Consider the following 13,493-nt stretch of genomic DNA (forward strand, 5'->3'; position numbering starts at 1 on the left):
AGGAAATATTCTAGCTGATGAAAATAGAATACCACCATTTTGCAACCCCTTGGGAATTAATGACTCTCAGCAGTGATCACCACTATCTGCCTACATTCCAAAAGAAATAACCAGACATTGCAGACTTCTTGGTCAAAATCTCAAGTAATCTAAGCAAAAAATAATGCCACCCAAATCCAATCAGACCTTTAGAGCTTATTTTCAATTTAAAGGAAACACAGAGGCTGGAGGAACATGTTAAACGGCATGTGGGGTTGCAGTCAGTAAAACCTGTTACGGGAGAAACTACGCCCTTGCTACTTGTAGTGTAGTCCCATAGGTAAACAGGATTGCGAGCTTTTTAGAAATGGAGAATCTCACGCCCCATCCCGGACCTACCAAGTCAGAGTCTACGTTTTAATGTGCTTTGCAGGTGATTCACATGTACAGTTCAAGTCTGAGTTGTACTGCTCTACAGGGCAAATAATCCAGAGTCTCCAATAAAGAAATTGTAAGGAAAAAAAATGAGTTGGGGGAGCAACCCGTAGATTAAAAAGGATTTAGGAGGCATATCGTCATTCACAAGCAGAGACCCTTATTTGTATCCCATTCCAAAAAAGCCACAAATTTTTAAATTGTGAAATAATTGGGGGAGTATTTTAGATCTACTTCAGAATAATCTGGGTGGTGGAAAGAGGAAGGTAGGTAGGGATTCACATGAAACGGAGTAGGCTATGACATGTTAATTGTTGAAGCTGGATAATAGGTACAAGGAAGTTTACTATTTTAATTTTGTATTTAAAATTGTTTTTCTATAGGTTAAAAAAATTTTTTAACATTTATTTATTTTTGAGAGACAGAAAGTACGAGTAGTGGAGGGGAAGAGAGAGAGGGAGACTCAGAATCTGAAGCAGGCTCCAGGCTCTGAGCTGTTAGCAGAACCTGACGCAGGGCTCGAACCCACGAACTGTGAGATCATGACCTGAGCCGAAGTTGGACACTTAACCAACTAAGCCACCCAGGCGCCCCGTGTTTTTCTATAAGCGTTTAAAAAGGAGGGCCCACTAAGATGACTGTATTCAAAAAGGTAATAAATATTGGTGAGGTTGTACAAAAAATTGGAACCCTTGTACATCGCTGATGGGAATATGAAATGGTATAACTGCTTTGGAAAACCATCTGGCAGTTCTTCAGAAGGTTAAACAGAGAATTATTGTATGATCTAGCAATTCTACTTCAAGGTATATATATCCAAGAAAAATGAAAACATATATTCACACAGAAACTTGTACTTGAATGTTCATGGCAGCATTTTTCATGATAGCCCCAAATTGGAAACAGCCCAAATGTCTTCTCAACTGATGAATGGATACATACATAAATATAAAATGTGATGTATCCATATAATGGAATACTGTTCAATTATAAGAAGAAATAAAGTGCTGATACAGGTTACAACATGGATGAATCTTGAAAAAGTGTTATGCTAAATGAAAGAAGCTAGTCGCAAAAGGGATGTATTGTATGATTTCATTTATATGAAATGTCCAGAATAGGCAGATCTGTAGAGACAGAAAATAGATGAACGGTTGCCAAGTGTTGTGGGGAGTTTGGGAAGGGACATGAGGAATGACTGCTGGTGGCTAGGGTTAGGGTTAGGGTTAGGGAGGGTGATGAAAATGTTCTAAAATTGCGGTGATGGTTGTACAACTCTATGAATACACTAAAACCAATTGAATTGTATGGTATGTGAATTATATCTGAGTAAAGCTATTATAAAAGGAAGGAGGGTGTTACCCTGATAGCCATGCTCCAGGCTTCACCCAGCACTACTCAGAATCATTGGGAGGAAAGTTGCCTGGGTGATTCTAATGTGTAGCCAGGGCTGAGAACTGCTGTATTAGAAAGTTAGCTGTTACGGATTATTAGAAGAGAGCTAAGATTGCCTATCTGACATGGTAGCCTGGAGGAGAAACCTCAGAGATGGCATTCCAGTTAACCCCTCTAACATGGAAGAGACAAAAATCTACAGTGGGGAGCCCTCTGGGTGCACACCATCTATTTCTGTAGTACTTAGAAGAATAGAAATAAACACGAAGTCCTTTCTCTTCTCCAGTAAGTCTGTTAGTTCAGGACTGGAAATCTTAGGTGTTACCCCTATAAGTGTTAGGGTTATTTGTGCCGCCAAGGGGTCTAGCTTCTTCTCAGTTACTCAGAAGGGGCATCAACTTTGTCGGTGGGATTTTGGGTACCAAATCATCATCCAGGAGAAACAGTCTAAGCATCCAATTCTAAGTTTCTTTCTTCCAGAGAGTGTTCTAGATATTAGTAAGACTGTGATTTATATAAAAAAACAAACAACAAACAATTCTTCCATTGTTACATTGCCCCAGGTGAGTGGAAGTGAAACTAGCCATATTTTTCCCATCTCTCTTCAAAAGCATTTATTCGGTCACAGGCTCCTGTATTATTGGACTGGGCAACAGAGAGGGAGCTTGAAGATGTGATAGATATGACGTTTGGCATTTATTTATTTAATACTTATTTTGAGAGAGAGTGTGTGCTCGCACCTGCACAGGAATAGGAAAGGAGCAAAGAGGGAATCCCAAGCAGGCTCCGTGCCGTCAGCACAGAGCCTGATGTGGGGCTCTGTCCCACGAAGCATGAGATCACGACCTGAGCCAAAATCAAGAGTCGATTGTTCAACCGACTGAGCCTCCCAGGTGTCCCTAGTGTTTGGCTTTTAAAGAGAAGCCATGGGGAACCAGCCTTGGATTTGGGTTTGACTGCACTTTGCAAATCATTGATGGCCCCAGACTTCGTTTTCTCAGCTGATGAGTAGTTTCTACTGGGTTATTCCTGAAGCTTCTAAAATTTGTCGTTCACTATAATCTGTCTTTACAGATGCTGTGAATACAGGATGGTGGTAAGAGTTTGTGCTCTGGAGCCTGATGACCTGGCTCTGCCGTTTCCTGGCTCTGTGACTTTGGATGAGTCAGTCAACCTCTTTGCACTTTAGTTCCCCCATCTGTATGTAAAATGGGGATTGAGAATAGCATTTACCTCATGATTTACTTTGCTGTAAAATGTTTGTAGTAGTCTAGCCTATCATTTTATTGATATTCTATCATTTTATTTAGGCAAGTTCTTCAGTGTAATTCAGGCATGATCAGAACTATCGCTTATTACCAGATACAGCACCGTGTCTATTATTCCATGTGATAGATCTTTATGGAAAGGCATAAAAAAACCATATAAAAGTGTCTGGGCTGTACATAGGAGGTTCTGAATAAAAAAATTACTCTCTAATATTTTATGAAGCATATTAGATGTCCTAATCCTGCTTTTTTCTCCCTGCCCTGTATGCTCATGTAGGTCAGTTCTCCTCGGGTCTCGGGGACTTGACATATCCCACATCTCCCAGCGTTTGGAGAGTCTCAGTGCAGCCACCACCTTTGAGCCTCTTGAGCCTGTGAAGGATACAGACATTCAGGTAAGACCTGCCAGGTGCCAGGTCTGGTGCAGGTGGAACCCTAGCATGCAAACCAGGCTGAAGGCCCTGGACCTTTGTTGTCCAGAGGATGTAGGAATTCTAGATTTCTTTGTTAATTCTCTTCCCTAGAGATTAAGAGAATGGGAGACTCTGCTTTGGAGATATGGTGGGGAACATCGGTTACTTTCACAGTGCTCTGAGAGGCTGAATTTAGGAAAGCAATTCTGACCTGCGCTTTTTAGATTATTGTAATTATGAGAACAGATTTTCCTTCCTTCCTTGGGCTTAATCCAGGGCACAGAGACATTAGTTATAAGTTTCTCTTGCTTTCTGTGCTGGATCTCAAGTAATTTTACTCTTTGTCTTCCACATTTCTTTTCTACATCTTACTTGTATTGGTTGGCAAAGAGCTGGGGAAAACTTAGAGTACTGTTTACTGAAATGTACTCATCGATTTCTAGGAAGTATTTGGCTGCATTAGAGGCACCAGGAAATGGTCTAATAGAGCACTCCAGTCTCATTTAACCTAACATGCCACTGGCATAATTGATTGCTGTTTTAATCTAATCAGAAACTGGTATGTGCGTGTGTGTGCACACACACACACAGATTGTTAAGGAAAACCTTGTGATTCATTTAGTTTTGAGGAATTGGGAGGCTGCATTCACGTTAGAGTGAAGGGACAGTGAACTGTCATTTTAATCATTGATTCACATTTGAAATGAAAGGATGCGGGTTCTACAAAGGCAAACCATTGTACAGATGGGTACTAATTGTGTTATTATTTGGGCTCAGTTTGAATTAATACTCTCTACCCACTATCCTTCCCAAGAACTATTTTTATCCATCTAATGGCCACCGTTCTACTGCAGTTATTCCATTTCAGTAACTGAAAACCCTGTGTTTGTGTTGAGTTAAATAACTATAGATGGTATTTTTCCTGTTATTGATATGTTCCCATAGTCTTCAGTTTTTTTAAATCTTGTGTACTAAATCATATTTGCTTGTCACCTTATAGATGCCTGCTCATTTCCATGTAATCTTTTTAAATTTTTTAATGTTTTATTTATTTTTGAAAGAGAGAGGGAGAGAAAGTGCGTGCGCTTGAGAGTGGAGGGGGCGGGGGCGGCAGAGAGAGAGGGAGACACAATCTGAAACAGGCTCCAGGCTCCGAGCTGTCAGCACCGAGCCCTACGTGGGGCTCAAATTCACGAACTGGAAGATCATGACTGAGCTGAAGTTGGACGTTTAACCAACTGAGCCACCCAGGCGCCCCTCCATGTAATCTTAAAATGGCATGTGTGTGTAACTGTTGTTTCTGTTTTATTTTTAGCTGTACCTTTTTGTCCCTTCTCTTTTACTGCTTGATGCTCTATAAACCGATACTTACAACAAGGATGAGGTGGGCAAAAGGGATAGAGCTCAAATTAATTTGAATAATCATATATTTTGAAGAGAATCCCTAATAGTGTGGAAGAAGTGGCACTCGCTATAAGGTTGTGTGTGTGTGTTTTTAATATTTAAAATTCCAAAGAAGTTTTTTTTTTTTTTTAACCACCAGCTTTTAAATGTTCTTTAACATATCTGTAATACATATTTGGAGTACTCGGCACATTTAGTAATGCACTTCATGAATTCCCTCTGATGTGGTACTCCATTTTTTTGATTTGAGATATTAATGACAGGTTTATAAATGTATCGAGTCATGATGGTCTTCTAACCTTCTGTTTAATGCATGAACACTCTGCTTCAGCACCCCCATTAGATGGTTTCCCAGCAGTGGATGCTCGGTCACATCAAAGAGAGTTTCTTAATTTGGAATGAGCATGGCTAAGAGTTTTGGTCCTGCACCACTGGGAAATCTTTGAACTTTGAGAGGAAGCGTGCTTCCATTTCAGAATTTTACCTCAAGCCTTTTCCAGAATAGCTCCAAAAATGCAAAATGGTCAATCCAAGATAACTTTTGATGAATTGGGAATTGATCATCTAGACCTAAAGATTTAAGACTTACTATTTTCAAAATATTCTGTTGATTTCATCTTCTTGCCAACAAAGGCAAAGGAGAACTCCATTTAAGTTTTAAAGGGCTGAGGCCTTGGCTCTATCTGAGATGGTTCTAGTATTGATAGGGGTTAGAAGTTTTGTATTGTGGGACTCACCCCGCCTATACTTAAGCCTCCTGTGCATACAGTATCTTCTTGTTTAGTACAAGAAGTACACTTCTTGTTTAGTAGTTAGATGTAAGTGCCAAATCAGCTTTCACCCTGAACATGGAGCATTCTTTCTTTTAATCCTTCTCATTGCATTGTTGGTGTTCCAAGAAGAGTCAACTTGGTCATTTTCAGTTTTTTGCTTTTACAAAAGCCAGATGTACTTTTTGACAGACTTTTTTTCTCATTTATTTTAACAGCTTTATTTATTTTATCTTTTTAAATGTTGATTTATATTCTAGAGAGAGAGTGTGCACGGGCATGAGGGAGGGGCAGAAAGAGAGAGGGAGACGGAGAATCCAAAGCTGGGCTCTGAGCTGTCAGTGCAGAGCCCACCTTGGGGCTCGCTCAAACTCATGAAATGAGATCATGACCTAGGCTGAGGTTGGACACTTAACCGACTAAGCCACCCCGGCTCCCCTTAACATACTGAGATGCAGTCCACATACCATAAACCTAATGGACTTTTGTGTATAAATTTTTCCAACCAGTGCCGTTTTTGCGATGCGAATGCATCTTAATCCCACATGCCGAGTATCAGTCAGAGTGAATTTATTATGTCAGTTTATAAATTTGTAGAGGGAAATGCTGAAGGATCCTTTGATGGATGCTGTCCGAGACTTTGTACCACCCATTGTTTCTATTACTTAGAAGCCTGAAAAGGCATTTCCCCATGTGTAGATATACATATAGATACGTGTGTAGTCCTTTTCTGTTTGATGAACATTGATTCTGTTTCTAATGGAAAGCGTGAAATTAATAGAGGATTTTCACTGTTGCTGTTTGGTTGTTTGTCACGACTGATGATGTTGGCATGCACTGAAAATGCAATTTTAAAAGACTGTAGTGGCCAGCAAAAGTAATCTATTAAAAAAATTTACTTAAATCTATATATATGGCTAACGCTAGGAGAATTTTTTAAAATATGTATTGGTTTTCTTTTTTGGAAATGGTTATAAAGAACGCCTGCATGTTTGTGTAATAGAGGTGAAGAGCAATGGCTGTTAACAGAGCAGGGCACCGCGATGACTGTACTGCTCTGTCCTAAGTTACTTCGTGGTGCTTGCAAGCACAGGCCTTCTCACAGAGATCCACGTGCTCACTTCTGTCTTTGGAAGAAAAATATCAAGGGCAGGTTGCACATCTTTACTATGATCTGAACGGACCTAATGTACCACGGATGATATGTATTATATACTAATAAGGTGCGAATTTACACAGTTTGGTTATATTGTGGGCTTTTCACTAAATTACATGTATATTTCAAGAAGGCTGTGCGGAAATTGCCTGAGTTGGCCATAAAAATGGGAGCTGCAGTTTCTCTGCATTAGGCTCTATTACTTCCAAATGGCATGGGACCAAAATATAATAATGTTATTGCTAAACTTTATTGTATTCGATTCCTAGGGCGGTCACAACAAGTTTCCACAAACTTAGTGGCCTAAAACGTTAGCAATTTGTCCTCTCACAGTTCTGGACTCTAGAACTTTGAAATCAAGGTGTTGGCAACACCATGCTCCCTCTGAAGGCTGTAGGGGAGAATCTTTCCTTTTGTAACTTTTGGTGGCACCGAGCTGTTTCTTAACTCCGGTGTCTTCCTCCATCTCCACAAGGTTTTCCTCCTCTGTGTCCAGTCTCCCTCTCCTTTCTCTCATAAAGACACCAGTCATTGGGTGTAGGGCCCATCCTATATCCAGGATGATCTCATCTTGGGATCCTTATCTTAATCACATATGCAAAGATCATATTTCCAAATAAGGTCATATGCACAGGGACTAGGAGTTAGGATTTACACATGTCTTTTTGGTGGGGGGACACAGGTCAATCCACTACACGTACAGTGCCAGAAATTTTAAGACTAAGTTAACTGTAATTAATGAAACATCATCAAATCTAATTCTTTCATAGCTGTATGGAGTATTGGGCTAAGACATCTATTGCTAGTTGTTCCAGTGATTGCAGACCTCAACCAGATATCTGATCTCGCCCTCATCATTCTCTTTGGGGCCTTTGGGAAGACCCCTATCTGACTTCAGAGTTTAATAGTAGTTACTCTTTCCAAACAGACTAACGCTCCAATGTGTTTAACATCTTCCGTTTTCTTTCTTTTTTTTTAAGTTTATTTATTTATTTTGAGAGAGAGAGAGAGAGTGAGTGAGTGCGCGTGAGTGGAGAAGGTCAGAGAGGGAGAGAGAGAATCCCAGGCAGGCTCCATGCTGCATGGGGCTTGATTTCATGAACTGTGAGATCATGACCTGAGCCAAAATCAAGAGTCAGATGCATAACTGACTGAGCCACCCAGGCACCCCAAGAGATATCTATAGAGACATTTTTCAAATAGAAACAGTTTACTTTTCTAAAGCATTACATACTAGTGTTTGGAGTATGTATCGGTCAGATTAACTTGTGAGACTTTACTGCAGTGTGGGGAATAAACTTAAGAATTCCCTGAGCTTGCACCAATGGGTTAACAAGGCATAAAGAATTAGACAACCATAGGATGTACACACCCAAGTTTGGGTAAACAAGATTAGATAAACGGGGCAAAGGCCCCCAGTATAGGACAAGTGGGGCAAAGGCCTCCAGTATAGGAGGTATAGGTATAGGAATAGGGAATCTCAGGATGAAAACATCCAAGATGAGGTACATAAGATTAGGTATTCAGGGTGGAAACACCCCCCAACTTAGTACAATAGCAGAAAGCTGCTTTCACTGGAAGGAAGGACCAAATTAGGTAAATGGGTAAATAGGGCTATAGACTGCTGCAGGGCGAAGTTGCCCAGAGCAGAGCTAGTTAGCAAAAGAAAGGTGCCTTGTTGACCCTGAGGTAGCATGCTCTGTCTTTCTTGTCCCCTAGACCAGTTTAGGTCAACAGAGGTGGTGCCTCACTTCTGCTGTAAGTAACCTCTCGCCTAGTGCCAGGATTTTCTTTTGTATTAACCCAAACCCTTAACACCACCTATCTTCAAAACCCCCTTTTCCCTCACACCCATGAGTTAATGTTCATGATTTCATTGTCTCTTTGTGCACGCCCATCACCACGTTTGTGTCTTCGGATCCTAACAGAACAGAGCAAGGACCCTTAACTCGGGGCTCTTGTCTCCTCTTGGATGTTAGCCTCTCTCGCATTTTTAATCCTGCATCCCGCTTTCTTACTGGACAAGAGAGAACTCCAGACCCAGAGTCTGCAGTGGTAGCCAGTGGTAGCACACTGCAGTAGAAGGAGCTGTCTTGTGTGTGTGCATGCATGCACGTGTGGGTATGTGTGTGCATGTGTATATTTGTACTTCAGCCACCTTTCTTTAGCCTAGAGTAGTGCCTCTGAAATGTCCGAGGCCTCACTTGTGAGGCTCTCCTCATGTGTGCTTCTTTCACGGCCTTCTCAGATCTTTCCCCACAGCCTACAAATACAGTGTGTCCATTTTATTGCCTAGGAAAAAACCAAAACTTTCCAAATGTTTCCCCACAAAGTAAACAGAAATTGAGCTTATGTTCGAATTAATTTAGCAGTCCATTTGGATCTTACATAAGTGATTCTTATCTATTCAGATCCTTCTACCAAAAAACAAAAAAACAAAAAAACCCCCAAAACACAAAAACCCAAAAAAACAAAAACAGAAAGAAGGATCCTGTACGGAAGTTCTTCATAATCTGTGTAAATTTCCAGATGGAAATCTGTCCTGCCCTGTATGAGTAAAGAGAGAATGAAGTCTTAAATAGTGGATAAAATAACTGTATCAAAATTGGAGCCAGAGAAACTGATTTATCAATTACAAGGCTAATGATGCAATAATAATTCACTTGTCAGACACTTGTCTTGCCTACCACATTGCATCCATAATAAAATATTCATTGTTTCCTTCCTTTTTCTGCCCTTGGCCTTGGCAATGTAGAGTATGCTCAGACCACTCTTAGCTTATGTTTTAAATAATCAGAAGAAACTAAATAGCTTTAGTAAGTATAAAAATGAATCACTGCTTGTGTAACCCATTATCACCTAAATTGTTATTTTCCCGGTTTATCTTTTAATTTTATATCTTCGGAATTAAGAGACTGCTGCTTAAATGGAGCTATATATAACAGCTAAGCAGAAAAGTGGTTGTGTTGCTTACTAATTGTGTGTTTGTAGTACTGGCAAGTTGTTAGTGGGGAATTGGTTCCAGAAATCCTGTGGCAGTTTGTTTTGTTGGAAAGAGGGTCAGACTTGCCTAGAGTGATTAGCGTGCTAATAGCAGCTCTTCAGGAATATTACTGGCAAAATATTAATATTGAGGAAGAAGTGTGGTAAGCTTTCCCTCGCTTAAGCCAACTGCGGGAAGGTGCAGTCTGAAGGGATGAACGATATCTGATCTCTGGGATTATTTTTAAGTAGCCCTTTTCATTTGTTTCTAGAAATTGAAACTACTGAGCGTGTATACCGAGGACAGGTCTGACCAGAGCTGCTTTCGTAAATATAAGGAAGAGATGGGGTTCGTTCATTAAGAGTTGCATCTGTTTGCATGCTGATAATTTGTGTAATAGTCCTGAGAAATGTTTTAAGTGGGCAAAATATACCTAGCTCCCCTGTTGTTTCAGCTGTTAGTATGCCTGAGCAGGCTTTTCTATGGTGGTGATCTAGCCCAAATTGGATGATTAGAAATTTTGAATTGATGGCACCCTGAAGGAATGAGATCTTGCTCTTTAATTGTTCTCACGTAATATAAAAATGTAAGAGAATCTAAGAGCGTGAAGGTTTTTAGTTAAGCATTTGTCTTTATTGACCTCCTTGCTTATATTCCTCTTGCCCCTAAAAGAGTCAGTGGGAAGTTGATGGTAACCTTTCTTTTGAGTTTTTAGAGGACTTTAATGGATATTTGAATCTTGCCCTTTTGCGGCTTTGTAACAGCTGCTTATCCTGGACTTAAATCAAACAACCTATAGCTAATGTCTTGGGTTCACACTAGCTAATGAATCCAATTCTCATGGGATCCAGAGCCCTGCTAGCTGGAGAGAAACCTTTTCCTGGAGCAAACACCAGGTACGTTTTAGGCCAGCATTCAGTTGCAGTGGCCAGGCTGCATATGGAAAAGACCTCCATCTCACTGTGCCTCAGCTTCTTGTTCAGGGCGGTCATGGTGCCAGGCTTTGTCTCTTGTGTGAACACTGCAGTGTTCACATCACTCCCACTTAACAAACATATTTGCTATTCCTTGTTGCTAAATCCTGACCCAGGGTAAATCTCAGAGCTGGTAAAAACCAGTAAACATGTAAAAAAGAAAAAAATAGTGTCTTCCCAGAAGCTGGTTAATATGTCATCCTGTTTTGTGTTTGTAATTAGGTATTCTGATCCTGATTACTGGGGTAAGTACTGAAATGATTTAATTTTTCTGCCTGTCTGTGATAAGGGAAAAGGTAGGCATTGTGGTCTGGTGGAAAGTATGCAATTACATTAAAGTATCCTGTGAATGGAATTAAAAATGGTAACTTTGGAATAAAAATGGGTGTTAAAGGCGTCGTCTGTGGAAAATGTGAAAAACTGCTTTTATGTGAGCCAAGGATATAAGATTTCAGCCTTTTTACTTATCCATTCACACTTACTCCTGAATGCAGGGCTTTCAGAACAAGCAAGTAAATGGATGCTGAATGCGTTCTGAGCAAGCAGGAAATGACAGGCTTCTTTGTCTTCTCGGAGGTTTCTTATATCCTGTAGTGAGCAAGGGAATATCAATTACCAACTAAAGAAGAAAGAAGTTGGAATGGTTCTGTAAAAGTGTTTTAGAAGAAGCCCATGGCTAAAATATTTATCTAAGAATTTAATAGAGCACTTCAAATATTGGCCAGGCCCTGGTGCCTTTGAACCAGAGTTGAGTCATCCCCTCCCTCCTTCATGAGCTGTCTCTTAACCTGCCGATATCTATTGATGCCCCAGCACTGTGGAGACGGGGAGCATATATTGTCATCTTCAGTCTGGTGTCTTTAAAAGTTGCTTGGTTTCAGGAACCAGAAATGGGCATGTCTTTTCATCTGCTGACCTATTTGATACTGGAGTGAGTGTAATTTAAATGGGAGTTAAAACCTCATTGAATATCGAACACATTACTGTAGACCAGTCTGTCGTTCTCAAATGGCAGCCCTTGACCCTGTGTATCACTTTGATCCGCTTGCTGTGGCACCCTGTGATCTCTTATTTCTGTTTTGGATTGTTCGATCTGAAGCTTTCCAGGCCGATAGCCTGATGTGGCTCCTTCCATTGTTATCAGTTGCAAAGTGTGGTTCTTCGGTGACAAAACTCTGGGGTCCAGGTTCCTACTGTATCCACTAAAAATCCACATTCTGTGAAGGAAGTGAGAGGGAGCTCAGACAGGGGAGACCCCTGGTTTTGCTTCTTTTTGTTTGTTTGTCGGGGACCAGGAACAGAAGAAGCTGGGAGAAAGTCTGGGCAACATCCTTCACAGACAAGACCTGTATTAGAATTTCTTTTGCTGCAGAGCTCTCAGAACTAGTATGTATTGCTTTCTTTTTAAGCTTTTTCCCGTTTCACAGATGCTTGGCTTCCATCTTGTACTTCAGATATGGAGAGGTTCAGTGAGCCCCTCAAGCTCAGGTTGCTGGCAGCCGAGCCGAGACTAAGGCCCTCAGTTCTGACAGCCCCAGGTCTGCAACGCTAACGACGCCACTTTAATTATCTTGGAGGACGGAAGGGCGAGGCCTTGCCTCTCACCGTGGAGTGGCTGTGAGGCTGAGATGCCATCAGCCAAATCCTGCCTGTGCTTTTGAGAGAACCGCAGCCCTGGAAGCACTGCCCGGAGGCTGCTGCGCGGGGCTGGGCGTGACACGGCTTCCAAGAACTTGTACAGAAAGAAGCCTGGTCATATGGAACATATTGACAACCAGCACCAGGCAATTCATTTAATTTATAAAACAAAGGGAGGGTTAGGTCAGCAGAATGCAAGTGGGAGGGTGGATTTACTGGCTGATTTTTATTATTACTACCTGATTTGGTCTCTTTCTTTGAGTGACATGAGCAGGATATGAGGGAGAGTTTCCTCTACTCCTCCCTTTTCTTAAAAAAAAAAAAAAAATGTTTGTCTACTTTAAAATGCTGTCACTATCTTAGGGACAGGCAGAAATGGCCATGAAGGTTATAATGTGCTTGATTTGTTCAAGGTACCAAAATAATCTGGTGTGATATTATCTGGGAGCACTTTGTCTTCTGCCAGGTTTTATCTTATCCACGGTGCATATCAGTCTCCCATATTGTATTAGATAGGACCAGCGCAGGACCTGGGGATCCTTGGTTTATGGGCATTCATGGTAGCCCTTAGTTCTGTGACAGGGTCCCAAACTGTCCCAGAGGTCTTCACGGCGAAGAAGTATAGTGGTGGGTATTTTTCTTTTGGAAGGTGTTTACTGAATCGGTGCCTCCCAAACGAGTTTGTCTTAGGCTGAGAGATGCTCTTAGAAAAATACAGTACAAATGAATTACTAGGAGAAAAAAAATGAAATAAAAGACATGCAAAGGGTAAGCCTTAGTTTTTCTAATTAAATTCAGTAGACATAAAATTACTCCATCAGCTTGCTATAAAAGTTCTACATGCTTATTCTCTGTTTGGCACCACCTATTTGGGGACTGGTGCTCCTTCAACCACACTTTGAGTAGCGCTAGTTTAAATAGTTGTATTTCCACCCCCCCCCCCCAACCTATCCTCTTTGTCCCTTTCCTTCCTTACTTTTCTTCCTTTCTTTAGTTTAAGTGTTTCCTGCTGGTGCAGTGAATCATGGCACTAAAGACAAGTTTTAATTCCTGTCTTCTGTTTTAGCCCAGCTAATAT

At 40.9% G+C, this 13,493-nt stretch overlaps 1 protein-coding gene across 2 annotated transcripts in view; it reads left to right on the top strand.

Moving 5' to 3' along the window:
• NUP93 (nucleoporin 93) overlaps positions 1 to 13,493 on the top strand; it is a 103,291-nt gene that overhangs the window by 25,335 nt on the left and 64,463 nt on the right. For both annotated transcript variants that reach the window (XM_042918628.1, XM_042918629.1), the window contains exon 3: positions 3,355 to 3,472. In XM_042918628.1, coding sequence (XP_042774562.1) covers positions 3,355 to 3,472 — 118 coding nt within the window. The remainder of the gene's footprint in view (positions 1 to 3,354; positions 3,473 to 13,493) is intronic.

The sequence above is a fragment of the Panthera leo genome, chromosome E2 (assembly GCF_018350215.1).
Source record: "Panthera leo isolate Ple1 chromosome E2, P.leo_Ple1_pat1.1, whole genome shotgun sequence".
Lineage (NCBI taxonomy): Eukaryota > Metazoa > Chordata > Mammalia > Carnivora > Felidae > Panthera > Panthera leo.